General features: G+C 27.2%; 2 protein-coding genes and 1 long non-coding RNA gene across 8 annotated transcripts; 1 reads left to right on the top strand and 2 right to left on the bottom strand.

Annotated features, from left to right (window-relative positions):
• Nucleotides 1-166: 166 nt before the first annotated feature.
• Nucleotides 167-3,751, bottom strand: LOC118443045 (uncharacterized). 2 transcript variants are annotated; one of them, XM_035869484.2, is made up of 7 exons: nt 3,606-3,751; nt 1,703-1,927; nt 1,337-1,629; nt 1,106-1,258; nt 914-1,025; nt 602-782; nt 167-424 (listed from the first exon to the last, which is right to left on the bottom strand). In XM_035869484.2, the coding sequence occupies exons 2-7, from the start codon at nt 1,916-1,918 to the stop codon at nt 297-299; spliced, it is 1,083 nt and encodes a 360-aa protein (XP_035725377.1). In that variant the 5' UTR covers nt 1,919-1,927; nt 3,606-3,751; the 3' UTR covers nt 167-296. The 2 variants fall into 2 exon arrangements, with proteins under 2 accessions (XP_035725377.1, XP_035725376.1); XM_035869483.2 differs by lacking the exon at nt 3,606-3,751 and adding an exon at nt 2,557-2,691 and having other exon boundaries at nt 168-424.
• On the top strand, nt 2,928-6,079 carry LOC118443143 (uncharacterized). 5 transcript variants are annotated; one of them, XM_085656780.1, is made up of 8 exons: nt 2,928-3,057; nt 3,192-3,269; nt 3,347-3,826; nt 4,146-4,382; nt 4,500-4,979; nt 5,057-5,540; nt 5,682-5,925; nt 6,023-6,079. In XM_085656780.1, exons 1-8 carry the CDS (start codon nt 2,961-2,963, stop codon nt 6,062-6,064), a joined length of 2,142 nt encoding a protein of 713 aa, XP_085512906.1. In that variant the 5' UTR covers nt 2,928-2,960; the 3' UTR covers nt 6,065-6,079. The 5 variants fall into 5 exon arrangements, with proteins under 5 accessions (XP_085512906.1, XP_085512905.1, XP_085512903.1 ...); XM_085656779.1 differs by having other exon boundaries at nt 4,077-4,382; XM_085656777.1 differs by having other exon boundaries at nt 3,903-4,382; nt 5,706-5,925.
• A 5,350-nt stretch (nt 6,080-11,429) lies between these two features.
• On the bottom strand, nt 11,430-13,607 carry LOC146873075 (uncharacterized). The gene is made up of 3 exons (XR_014982071.1): nt 13,481-13,607; nt 12,094-12,126; nt 11,430-11,785 (listed from the first exon to the last, which is right to left on the bottom strand). It is a non-coding gene; the product is annotated as an uncharacterized LOC146873075 (long non-coding RNA).
• Between the last annotated feature and the right edge of the window lie 1,690 nt (nt 13,608-15,297).

Here is a 15,297-nt window from a genome sequence, read left to right as displayed (position 1 = left end):
GTGGTATTGTGAATTTATTTTAACGTACACTATTCTCTTTATTTAACATCTGTTCATAAATTTTCCGCAAATATTCATATATATATATATATATATATATATATATATATATATATATATATATATATACACATACACAATAATAAGTACAATAATTTTAATTTATCAACCAAACACTATTACGTACATCTTTATAAATAATAACAAAAAAAAAAAAAAAGTAATTTTAAGAAATGTACACCTTAAACACAAACTAATGTTACATGGAAAAACATGTAATATATATGATAATTTATTTAATTTATTTCCTCTATAATTCCCGTATCATTCGTGTCGGATATAAGTTCGAGATTATTCTGGCATTGAGAGTTCGTTTCTTTTGCATTTCGTATTCTATTGATCTTCTTCTTAATCACCATTGTACCTTTTTGTAAAAAATATATATAAAAAACGTTCCTTTATATTGAGACAATTTAATTTCTTAATTAAACTTAAAACTTAAAAAAAATTAAACTTAATTAAACTGTAAAAAATATATATAAAAAACGTTCCTTTATATTGAGACAATTTAATTTCTTAATTAAACTTTGAAAAAACCTACATAATAATGCTTGCCAGAATTCTTTTTTCTTTGGTGATTTAGTATTAATTGATTTTTTTAAAGAATTTCTATGCCTCCTTTGTATATTAGCAAGTTCAATAGCTTCTTGAGAAGGTGGTGGAAAAAGGCAAATTTCAAGCCAATGATTTGTTCTAGCACATCCACAAAGTTTTAACCATACCTAAATTATTAAAAACTCTTTTATTTTATCACATTAGAAAAATGATAAAAATAAAAAGTACTTTTATTATCAGAATTCATATGACAATTGACCATATGAAATTAATCCTTTTATATAATAAAAATTTTTACCGAATCCAAACATTCTGCAGCAAGCCATAGCCACAAAGCAAGATCCACTTTCATATGATTCATTTTTTCTGGCCACACCAGTTTAGGTACAAAAAATACGTAAAGATAAACCCTGGTTCATAAAATATTTATAAATTCGTTCAGGTAATCGTTCTCTTTGAGAATATGTATAAAAATTTTTTTTGTACCAACCAAGTGAGACAGTGAAACGAGAATAATATTTTAGCAAATACTTTCCCAGCTTTACCAATGACTTGAGTAGTACATAAAAGAATCCTGCAAATATCTATTAATATTATATCAACAGCTCTATAAAATAGGAAGGCATTTTCTATCACACACCACCTAGAAAAATAAAAGTTTAGAACATATTTTTAACACAAATATTATATAAAGATATAATATTACTTTTCAATCAATTACTTTTGATAAAGCATATTTAAGATAAAAGATGCAAATAATAGATTTCTTAAGCCTCGAATCCAGGCGTTATGACATATAATCGCAACACCGGCACGATGGAAAAAGAAACTTTTGTGCAAAACAATTGCCAATTCCTTATGCGTCATATTCCATCCATGTGATGAGAAATTTAAATTCTTGGTAGGCATAGACATGATATAGCAAATACTACCAAAGGAAAATCCACAATTCCATACTGCTTCAATTATCCGATATCTCTGTGTCAATGGAACACGCATACGACGAAGTAGCGACTGTAATAAAAAAGATTATTTATAAAGATAATAATAATATATAAGATATAAAATTTTAATAAATGTAACTTACATTCAAACATTTTTCATACACAAGATAAAGAGTTGCCCAAAGTAAAATGAAATATCCTAGCAGAATATCTACATTTTTAGTCCTATTATTGTTTCCTATAAAGTCTTTATTTATACTTCTCTTGTCCCAAATATTCAATGGATATGGTAAAAAATTGGTTATGTCCATTAAAGAATACAATTTGATTGCAAAACTGCTTGTCATGTCCTGAGACATGTTTGAAATCTATTCGAATTAGCAAACACTTTTTATTTTCAATATAATTATTAATTGCTATCAAATTTTACAAATCCAATGATTTTTTATATTCACTTTTTCAATCGTTTCATATTACACACGAAATAGTGACAGCTACTTTAAAAAACTAATAATAAATGTGACTGATGATCATATATTAAAAAAAAAAATTAAACAGAAGAAATAAATTAATTATTTGTTTAAAACTAATAAGTACGTCAAATTTTAGGAACTTTGACAATAGACCGTGCAGACGAAATAATCTCAAATAATTAATGTGTACGCATTACACTTCTCGGTTTGACACAATTAGTATTGTCAAGTTAATTACAAGGGTGGAAAATGTGATCAATGCCATCTGCTGTAAAAATTGATGACTAATAAATTATATATCGATAAAATTCACAACGAAATCTGTAATCTGTATCAATACAAACGGATGATACACGAAATAAGAAAAGCATCATATTTCTATGTTCTTTCAGGACGAAATTTTCAAATGAAATGATCTCTTCTCGTTCGTTGATACTTCGAAGAGATATTATATATTCTTCTTATATATTCAAATAAATATTTATATATATTTATTTTTTTATACTTATTCCTTGTGTACTCACGTAATATATACAATATATATGCTTTCAGTGACTCCTCTATTATTTGATGAACGAAAATAAATATTTACACGTAACCATCTAACAATCTATTCTTATCGTTGTTTAGAGGTAAAAAATGAACAAGGAGATAATTCGATTCTCGCTGGATGTCGCTACGAAACAAAATCATTAAGCGGTCGATATCGAATGGTCATACGATAATTGTTGCATTTAGCAGAACAAGGATATTTTTAGAGCTGTTGCAAGATATTTGATTGAACGCCACCATTCGTTTTATATTTTTCCTACATGTTTACCCAGCGGTCACCATTAATTGTAGTACAGTAAAAGTACGCTGATTAGGCGCAAAACGTTATAATATTTTAGTGATGAAATTTTTAGGCGCAAAAATATAACCTAAAAAAATGAATGAACTAGAGGAATATGAAATTATATATAAATATAATAATATTAATTACAATATTGTAGCAACAAATAAAACACATGTCAAATTAAAAAATGGTAGGTAAGATTATATATATATATGTATATATATATACACATATATATATACAATTTTTTTTTAGTTTAAATTTTTCGTCACGGTTTTTTATATTCTCAGTAAACATACATGATTAATACTTTATTAATTATAGATAAAGAATTCTTCAAAGCTTATATTAGCAGTAATATAAACTTATGCAAAACAACAGACATAACAAAAAAAGTGAATGGTATGTACTAATCACTGATTTGAAACATTAGGGATATACATATGTAATATATGTAATTATATATATGCATAATACAGATCTTAATATTGAAAATTTCGTATGGACGGAAGAATCCATCAAGTTACTTTTACAAAAATATAATGATAGAAAGAATAAATTCCGTGATCCTAAAATTAAGAAAAAGTTGTTATGGCTGGAGATTGTAGAGGAATTTAAAATTAAAGGTTATAATGTCAATGAAGCTGTCTTAAACAGCAAAATGAGAAATTTAAAACAGTCGTATAAAAATATAAAGAACAACAATAAAAAAACATGTACAAATCATTCTCGAAATACCTGGAAATGGTATAAGACAATGGAAAATCTGTTTAAAGAAGATCGAACAGTAAACGTAGATGCTATGTTGCCCTCTATGATAAATAGCGTAAATAATTTGGAAGGTTCCACTTCAATTCCATCAATATCAATTGAAGGTGACGGACATATAAATACTATCCACAAGGATATTTATAATATAAACTCATGTGAAACAATAGGACAACAAAAACAAGTGAATGGTATGTACTTATCACTGATTGGAAAAATTACTAGAGATATATATAGTATACGTAATCATATATATGTATGATACAGATTTTAATATTGAAAATTTCGCATGGACGAATCAAACTATCAAGTTACTTTTACAAAAATATTATGATAGGAATAGTAAATTTCGTGATCCTAAAATTAAGAAAAAGTTGTTATGGATGGAGATTGTAGAGGAATTTAAAATTAAAGGTTATAATGTTAATGAAACTATCCTAGATAACAAAATGAGAAATTTAAAACAATCGTATGAAAATATAAAGAATAACAACAACAAAACAAGTACAGGTCGATGTCCAATTACCTGGAAATGGTACAACACAATGGAGGATCTATTTAAAGAAGATCAAACCATAAACGTAGGTGCTACATTGTCTTCTATGATAAATAGCATAAATAATTTGGAAAGTTTCACTCCAATTCCACCACCATCAATTGAAAATGAAGAACATGTAAATCCTGTCTACTCAGATATTGATAATATAAACTTATGTGAAGCAATAGGAATACAAAAAGAAGTAAACGGTATGTATTTTATTACTGATTTGAAACAATTATTAAAGATAAATATATATATATATATATATATATATATATATATATACATACATACAAATGTAATTATATTTATGTATGATGCAGATATTAATATTGAAAATTTTGCATGGACCAATCAAACTACCAAGTTACTTTTACAAAAATATAATGACAGGAAGAGTAAATTTCGTGACCCTAAAATTAAGAAGAAGTTATTATGGATGGAAATTGTAGAGGAGTTTAAAATTAAAGGTTATAATGTTAATGAAGCTATTGTAGATCGCAAAATGAGAAATTTAAAACAGTCATATAAAAGTATAAAGGACAACAATAAAAAAACAAGTACAGGTCGCAATCGAATTACCTGGAAATGGTATGACACAATGGAGGATCTATTTAATGAAGATCGAGCCATGAATGTAGGTGCTACATTGTCCTTTGTGATAAATAGCGTAAATATTAAGGAAGGTTCTACCTCAATTTTACCAACATCAACTGAAGATGACGTACATGTAAATGCTATCCACTCGGGTATTGATAATATAAACGCATGTGAAACTATAGGAATACAAAAAGAAGTGAATGGTATGTATTTATCACTGATTTAAAATTATTACTAAAGTTATATGCAATGTATACAATTATATTTATATATGATACAGATATGAATATTGAAAATTTCGCATGGACGAATCAAACCACCAAGTTACTTTTACAAAAATATAATGATAGGAAGAGTAAATTTCGCGATCCTAAAATTAAAAAAAAGTTGTTATGGATGGAAATTGTAGAGGAATTTAAAATTAAAGGTTATAATGTTAATAGTGCCATCCTAGATCGCAAAATGAGAAATTTAAAACAATCATATAAAAGTATAAGGGATAAAAAGAAAACGAGCACAGGTCACACTCGAATTACCTGGAAATGGTATGACACAATGGATGGTCTATTTAAAGAAGATCAAACCATAAACGTAGGTGTTACGTTATCCTCCATGATAAATAGTATAATTAATGAGGAAGGTTCCACTTCTATTCCATCAACATCAATTGAAGATGATGAACATATAAATACTGTCTACTCGGATATCAATGCTGAACAATCCAAAATGACTGAAAATTTTACAGAAAGTAGAACTTCAATAAGGTGTGTAAAAGAATTTATAAAGAATAACTTATATATTTTTTATTGGCTAAATAACTGTTTACGATTTAACTTTGATCTGTATAAATATGAGATAAAGAATAGTAATAATTTTACCAAAAATATTGTAAATGTAAATTTTAGAGAACAGTTGTTTATATCTTACAGTCCTGTTCCTGATATCTTATCAAAGCGACATCCTTTCAAGAACTTAAAAGAAAAAGCTACCGAATCAAGAGCACTATATAATATACGTAAAATGATGTTAGTGGGTGAAGAAAGAAGAGTAGACGCAATTAATAAATTAAGTGAAAAAATTGAGGAACATAATAAAATTCAACGAGAAAGAAATGATATTTTGAAATGTTTAATTTCTTTACAAAAGAATGTACGTAGAAAATGATTATTAAAATATAGAATATATAAGTATATGTAAATATAGATATAATATAAAAGTAATAATTTCTATATTTTCTACAATATAGAAAAATATAAGGATATATAAATATAGATATAATGTAGGTTAAATAAAGTAGAGTATAAATGGTAAGGATAAATAAATAAGAAATATTTTGGTTTATTTAGTTTGATTTAATTTAACCTAAATTCGCTTAACAATTTGTATACGCTTTTCAATTGCTTCTACAATTACATTGTAATTTGACATCGATCTGCACTTATTTTGTTGTTTTTTATATTTTTATATGGTTATTTTAAATTTCTCATTTTGCTATCTAAGATAGCTTCATTGACATTATAATCTTTAATTTTAAATTGCTCTATAATCTCAATAACAACTACTTTTTAATTTTAGAGTCATGAAATTTATTCTTCCTATCATTATATTTTTATAAATGTAACTTAATGGTTTGATTCGTCTATACAAAATTTGTAATACTAAGTATTTGTATCATACATGAATATTACTTATATAATGGGTTGTCCGGAAAGTTTGTGCTGAATTTTGGTAGGTGACATAAAGACAGGTTTAAATTATCAGAAAGATTGAAAACAAATTCAGGGATATTTGGAAAAAAAATTTGGTTACGATACATTAATATTTGTCAGTTTTGTAGGCCTTTGAATATGGAAGAAAACAAAGTGCATTTTAGGCTTTTAATGGTTTTTTTTTATTGGAAAGGCAAAAATGCCACACAAGTGACAAATAAAATATGCGCTGTTTATGGCGAAGATGCTGTAGCTGAAAAAACTGTATGGATGTGCTGCTTTGCTAGATTTAAAGCTGATGATATCAACCTTAAAGATCAGGAACGCATGGATAGGCCTTCTATCACAGATGAAGATCAGATTGAAACACTGATCGAGAATAACCCACGCTATACGACACGTAAATTGGCAAAAATGTTAAATATATCAAAATCTACTATCCACGAGCATTTTGTGAAGCTTGGCTAAATAAACCATTTTGATGTATGGGTTCCTTATGATTTAACGAAGAAAAATCTGATGGATCACATTTCCATTTGCGACTCGCTCTATAAAAGCAACGAGGAGACAGCATTTTTGGAGCAAATAGTGACAGGAGATGAAAAATGGATCATTTATAATAATGTTGAACGAAAAAAATCTCGAAGAAAGCGGAATGAACCATTTTACTCACCCCAAAAGCCAGTCTTCATCTAAAGGCTCTGTGTCTGGTAGGATTACAAAGGGATCCTGTATTATGAGCTTTTACAAACAACGAGACAATAAATTCAGAGAAGTGTTGTTTCCAATTAGACGAATTAAAGATAGCAATTGAACAAAAACGTCCAGAAATAGTGAATCGTAAGGGCGTCGTGTTTCATCAGAACAATGCGTAAACTCATGTGATTTTAATAACTCGACAAAAGTTGTTGGAGCTTGGTTGTGATATTCTACCCCATCCACCATATTCACAAGATTTCGTGCCCTTTAATTTCCACCTATTTCGATCATTATAAAATTCCTTTAATGGAAGAAACTTCAACTCTTTGGTCGAAATAAAAAATTACATAGAAAAGTTTTTCGTTGAAAAATCTGATTTAAATCTTCTATGTTTCAATTTATCGGCACGAACTTTCCGGACAATCCAATATATTGCATATATTTTTAATAATTGCTTTAACTCAGTGATAAGTACGTACCATGCAATTCTTTTGTATGAGTTTATATTGTTTTTAATATACATATTGAAGAACTATTCATTTATATATAATGAAGTATTAATTATTAATTATATGTTTACATGTAATTAATAATACATACAAATTCATATCCAGTATTAATTTATATAAATAATAAAGTTTTAATTATGTATTTTAACTGAAAATATAAGAAATTATAACAGAGAATTAAAAAAAGAATATTTATATATATTATACATACACACATAAAATTTTACAGTTTTACAATATGACATGTGTTTTATTTGTTGTTATAATATTATAATTGACATTATTATACGTATATATAATTTAATAGTCGTATGTCTGATCCATCTTATTAAATTATATTTTTGTGCCTCTTTTGAACTGAGGAAAGAAAGTAATTAATCCATCGAAATGTTTTTATAAGTCTACAGATAATGTGGATATGCAAACAAAATTGTGGAAATATAAATAGATTGTAATGCAGTATATCGAAGTATAAAAGCATGGAAAAGATTGTTTAATATAACAACCAATATTAAGAACTTTCAATTTATTAGAAGATAAGAAAATTTTCAAAATATAAAAAAATGGGAGATTCTCTGACATTAATTTGATAAAATATTTTTTAATCATTATTTTAGTAGATATTTTACTGTTTAAGGGTATAAAAGGAAATACATATAATGCAATTATGGATTAACTTAAAGTTGTCATACATGATTTAATTTTGCAACTTAAGTATCTAAAAAAATAGTCAAATATTGACAGAGAATTATAAACAAACGTTTTCTAAATGTATTAATAATGAGAATATGAAATAATTTCTGGTTTAAAATTCATATCTGAAATTTTATCTAAATACTTCAAGGAAGATAGAAAAATACACATGTTCATAGATAAGTACAATGTTTCAATTTCTAATGTAATGTAGAATAAATTCCTTTCTAATGATATAGAACATACTATCCTTGCAAAAATACCTTACATAGATTTTATACAGGTAGGCCAAGATTGTTAAATATATCTAAGTGATAGTGTAGATAGTATTTCTTCATGAATAACTTTTTTTAAGAATATAGTTTAAACTTTTGATGGATATGCCGTAAAACGTAACTAATTTATGGACTGTGATACATTCGATAGGAACTATTATGTACTTTCTGCTACTTTTCGCATACAGCATATATGAGTAAATTTATCTTTATGAAATTTTAAATAATTTTTAACTAATAAAAAATTAGATATTAATTCTAAAGATTTATCTATTGTGTTATACGACTTGATGTGTTTTTTGTAATTTTATTAGAAGTTTGTACACTATATTATATCCAGAACTTTTATCGTATAACATTTTCTACTTTTTTTAATAAATTTAAAGATTGATCATCATATGTAACAATCTCTAAATGATGAGATCTGGAAATCAGTATTGCGTATGTTTATCATGTATTTTACATTATAATACGTATGCACTGTCAGGCCGATAGCTGACATTCCGTGCATTAGATAATTTTTTTCAAATATATTCTATTGAATTCAAATAGTATTTTGAAAGAATTGAATATAAAATTTATTGAAAACTTATTATTTATTTATTGATATTTAAAGAGTTTAAAGAATAAAAGAATATTAAAAAGCATAGAGTACAATATATATAAACAATGCGTTAAATTTAAGTAGAATAAAATTTCAAGATATGTTTATCTGTTTAATTGAATTAATATTATAAATTTCATAATTTCAATATTACTACTCCTTGTCTAGTTTTACTTTAATGTTATATCTATTTTAATTTATAGTATATATAAATCCCTATCGCGATCATATCTATTTTTAAAAGATAATTGTATTTTAATATAGTTTACAAGTTTTGCAGTTACATCTTTTGAATGATATCTTCTTTCTTTTTATTATTATAACATACAGAAGATATTATATTTTATAATTTTAGTTTATAATTTTAGATCATGCAATTTGAATAATATGATATATGATATTTAATATTTAATATTTAATATGATATAAATTGTAGAAGTAAACGCTACAATTTACTTTAACAATTTTTATTCAGCAGGTTTTCAGTTGTTGATTATAGAGTCAGTGCTTGTAAAAAAAATTTTTAATTTTTGCAACCGAATAGGTTGCTTTAATAAAAATTAATTAAAATCGCGAATTAGAGTCAGTGTTGTTCGTCGATTAGAATTTCTCAGTCGCGTTAGTAAATCAAAAAAACAAGAATTTATTTCATATTCTTGTTAAAATCATTTCTTCGCTGCGTTGTTAGAATCATAAAACATTTTCGGCCAATCCGGTGGAAGAGGATTTCATTGCGAAAAATATTGTACTAATCGAAATTGTGAATTTAAAAATTCATCTTCATCTTTACTGACGAATGTAAAGCTTCGTCTGTATATCATCACATGTCAGTATCATAATGCCTAGGACGAAAGGTCTAAATCAATACGGGTTACTAGTATACGTAGATGTTTGATTGCCCGAAACGAGCAAAAGTGACCGTAATTAAGATCTTTGATTTTATTCACGAGTGGTTCCCTATGTTTAGTTACTCATTTTTGTGAATTTCTTCTTCTTCTTCTTCTTCTTATTATATATATATATATATCAGGTTAGAGTCTTCTTGTTTCAAACTCATTTAATTAAACATTGCTGTTAATTAGCACTTTTTTCTCTCTTCATTTCTTTCTTTGTTTGCGATATTAGTAATGAAATCGAGGATTCATTTATCCCATTACGTCCAAATAAAGCATGTGACGTAGTCTACGTTACATGGGCTATCACTGTTTTTTATTTTTAGTTTTAATATGAGGCACATCAAAATATGCATATCTGGATTTTTGTGTTTAGGTATGAAATTGCATAAAAAATGACCAAAGTACTCTATTCCATCGCGTTTATCGGATAGGTAAGTCTATATCAAACGTATTCATAAATTTTCGTCTAATCTCGATCGATTAGAAAAAATTTCTGATGTTTCGCGGATTGATTTTGTTTTTTCCAAATTATAATAATTATTAATAATAATTATTCTACATAATTGATTCTAAAATAATTGGCATTAGTAATATAGTCTTAACTCGTCGGTCTTCGTATATAGCAACTTCCAAGTAGTGAGAAATCAATATTGCGATATGTAAGAAATAACGCAAGTACTGTGAAGCTAATGGTTACATTTAAATTCAATCAAAATTTACTATGTTTTATAAAGATTCTTTTTATCTTTCCATATTGTCCATTTCTCGTGTTTTAATAGAAATATAGATAGATTATTTTATTATTTTATATATTCACTGTTATATCTGTTTTGAAATTATATATAAATGCAATATAATATTATATATATATATATATATATATATATATAACATGTAATTTTATTCTAAATATATATTTTTTTTTTGCAATATTTATATATATGTCAGTATAATATAATGTGTCTGGTTTCAAGCCATTAAGAAGTCAGTTTAAGAATAAAATTCGCTGAAGCTTACTTGGAGATAAATACTGACAAGATAAAAAGATAAAAGGCATAGATAAATCGCAGGATGCAAATTTCATTCTTTGTCTCGTCATAATTATTATTGCATAGATTTGCATATGATTGTGCAGAACTGTACATACCTATATATATATTATTTTTTTTTGCAAAAATCATCAGTCTATAAATAAGTAATTTTCACACAATTAAATTTCTGTTTTGTAAATCTGAAAAGGTAATCCTGTCTAAAAAATCTTTATTTTTCGAATGAGCATTTATAATCATCAAAATTGGATAAGAATTGCGACTATGAAAAAAAATCCCTAGAACAATATTTTTGACGATATGATTGATTTCTTTAGATATCCAAACTTCTATAACAAATTCTATACTTTTCATTGGATCACGGACAAAAAATAACATTTACTCTTCATGTGTTCAATTGTCTAATGCACTTGACCTTCGACAACAAAACCAATACTTGCAATTGGTCCAGCAAGGTATTAACTTGCCAAGATGGCAACTTACTGGTTTAGAATCTGAACTGCTTCTTCTATTGTTCGTTCCTTGATGATTATGATCTACAATTTTTTCCCTAGTATCGTCTTCTTCTTCTCCTTCTGGAATTTCAAGGACTACTATAAAGAGTGTAGATCAAGAGATCACGTGAAATATAATGGCAATCGCTGACATTCTATTATTGTGAACCTTGCTAACTAGCTGCTAAGAAAGTTTATGCTAAGGTACTATTATTTTCATCGAATATGTACGTTAAAAAAGATTTTTAAAAACGCAAAATATACGAAATGAAATAAATGAGATAAAATACGATAAAAATTTTTAACAGTTTACAGACTCGTTAGACATCGAAAAATTAAAAAAGAAAAAAATTATATTTATCGATTATTAATTCTATTTATTATTTTACCAGTTTTCTTCCTAGAGAAACATGTCGGTAAGTCTGAAATGAAAAAAAAAATCGTCTCATTTAAATAACTTTCTACGAAGGAAGATAATAATTATCAAGGAAAGTATAGACTTCTTTGTTTCTTTCTCAGATCGTAATATAGAAGTTAAATAACAACGAATAGTCTTATAAGAGATCTTTTATTTTCTTGTTTTCTTTATGAGTACAAACCGAAACGAAAGATCACGAAGGTGTGGAAGTTTTTTTTTTTATTAAAGCTTACTATAAAAAAACTGTCTATTCTAGTTCGAGAAGAGGATATAAAAGACAAAGGAGAAGCAAGATCCAAGGCGAACAAGGTGGAAGCGCTAGACGCGCGAAAGCGCAATGTCGCCTCTCGAGTTAAAGTGAAAGTCGACTCCGTTGTGATCGTTGATCCAAATCGGCGCGAGAGATCGATAAGAACGATTCCAATACGATATCCTCGTGAGCAACTATAAATAACTTGTGTTTCTTTATATCTCTTTCCAAATTTGTATATATCTATTATATATGCATACATGTGTACGTGCGCGCGTGTGCGTGTACGCGTGTGTGTGCGCGTGTGTATGGAGTCTTGTCTCTTTTCTTAAAAATATATGAAATAAGAAATACTAATTAAAAACTTTTGAATTAATTAATAAAAGCTCGGAAAGAAAAGTGATATGTCGAAAATGTTATTAGTTTCTATAATAACTCATATGTGTGAGTATATTTTATTCGCAAAATCAATTAATTAAATCTCGAAGGATGTCTTATTGTACGTTGTAATTTAACAACACAAAATTTATCTTTAATCATTAACATAATTTTACGAAAGGAAATGTTTGAATTATCCGAATTTTCCTTTTTCTTTGTTCTTATTATTATTATTTTTTTGATTAATCCGTGTTATTCGTGTACAATCCGTTCCTATCTTTATGACTTAATATCTTTATATAAAAAATATAATACGAAACTTTTAGTATAAGTTACATTAGTATAACTGTACTTTACTAACAAATAGTATAATCCATACTTAATAAATGTTAATATTCGGATATAAACTAACAATTAATTTTATAACAAAAAGTGAAATGAAACTTATAAAATATTAATATATATGAGTGCGTGGATTCCAAATTACGTCGTAGTTTAGATAGTTAAGAAGAGTTTCTTAGATATTATTTTCTTATTTGCAGCCTAAGTCAAAGCGTCTATCGCATGTCATTCATTATTTCATTTAGGTTACCTATTAATGATTATATTGAGAATAAATGTGGTTTAAAACAAAATATCACCTTTCATTCTCTTTTTTTTCTTTCAATTATTATTCCTATTCCTCCATAGATATATATTCTAACAATAGTATAGATTTGTACTCTACTACCTATTTCTTTCGAGAATGAAACTTTCGTTCGTTCTGAATAGCAAAAGGTGTGGTCGCTTTCCATGCAGCTACGAAGACGATCGCTTGATCATTATGATGATCATTTGGAAAGAGTTCAAGCGGTTTTACAGTAGATCGCGTCTCTTATGAAATGGAACTGTTTCCCTGGAAATGAAGTGAAGCGAGGAGGACAGGAAAAAGGAAGAAAACCATTCTAATCGTTATAAACTTTCCAATAATCGTATCTTTCCGTGTTAACTGGAACTAATAAATACTTTGGTAAATATACAATTTTCTGGTCTACTTATCGGTTGACGAAAGTCTATGGTTGTAATGTTTTAAAATTATTTTACGAATTTTATAAAAAAAAAAAAGAAGAAAAAACAGAAAAAACAAAAAACAAGACAATACAATATATAATATATTTAGTTATTGTATTTTTGAGTCTTCTTCAAGTAGTTTAACAAGCGGTTAGAAAAAGTCCGTAGGGAAAGGTGGAATGAAAGGATGAGAGAAGAAAAGTGTGCCATTAAAATCGAATACTCACTGTCAGCTAGTGACCTACTAACGCATCTTCCTTCGAACAGTACAATCTAAAATAAATACATGTCTTATGAACTTTTTAACGAATTCTCTATACTCGTAGTAAGAAAATGTGTATCCATTATGTAAAAATTACAAATTCTAATGAACTGACCTGTTTGTTTAACAGCTTAAAAAACCCTTATAAATTTCTATTTTGAACTAGTTGTTGCTGTCTTTTAAACAACATCCGAAGGAAAGTTTAATATGAATAAAAAAATTTCAATAACTGGTCGATATACTTCATGATCAACGATCGTTACTGTTTCTCGTCTGTTTTAATTGAGAATTACGTAAATTTTTCTTTCGTTTAACAGGAACAGGAATAATATTTAATGCAAATAAAATTATCGATTCGATCGGTGAGTGGAATATTTAATATTCAACTTGATATAAACCGATTTGATTTTGTGAAATTACGTGTGTAGACGATCTGCTTCGTTGAAGATCGAAAGTACTTTCGAAAACGTGTATTATCGGCGAAGGCAACGTGACTCCATGAAATTATTCGATAGTTATCGTGTATGTTAACCTCGAAGTTTTCTTTAATGGAAACAACTTTTCTACTGATGAAAAAATAATTTTCATGAATTTTTCATTATATTTTTAGCAATTAACGAAAGAGGGAAAAAGAGAAGAATTTTTAACGGGACTTAATAATAGTACACAATTATTAATAATAATAAAAATATTGAAATAACTATAACAAGAATTTCTAAATTACAATTAGAATTAGAATTTCTAATGACAATTAGAATTTAAGTGATCGTTAAAGAAAGAATAATCTAATTTTATAATTCATATGATATTAGGATCTGATAAAAGTTAGTATTATTACTACTCGGTAGTAGCATTTTTATCGCAATAACAGCTACATAACCGGCTCTTAGGTAAGAGAGCACGAACATGACCCCTGATCGTAAGAAGGAACATATTAACATTCCCTTTTTGCAATGTAAAACGCACTCTGTCGACTACTTTCTTTATTTATACATCTCTCTTTCTCTCTTTTCTTTTTCTTCTTCCCTAACATATGCAAGAGGGACGAGAGTAAAGAAAGAGAAACAGAGAGCTGTTAGAGCCATGATCGCGCATGACCGCTTTGACATTCGAACTGTCTCTATCTTTACATGAGTGTTTGTAAAACGAAACGTGACTGGTCAAGATAGTTACAAAGAGAGAGGGAGAGAGAAAGAGAGTGTATATATGTGAGGGAAAGGGTAGGGAAAGAAAGA

This window comes from Vespa mandarinia, chromosome 4, assembly GCF_050613455.1.
Source record: "Vespa mandarinia isolate Hongniang chromosome 4, ASM5061345v1, whole genome shotgun sequence".
NCBI classification, from domain to species: Eukaryota; Metazoa; Arthropoda; class Insecta; order Hymenoptera; family Vespidae; genus Vespa; species Vespa mandarinia.
Note: the sequence above shows the minus strand (reverse complement) of the source record. Positions and strands in the feature narration are given on the sequence as shown.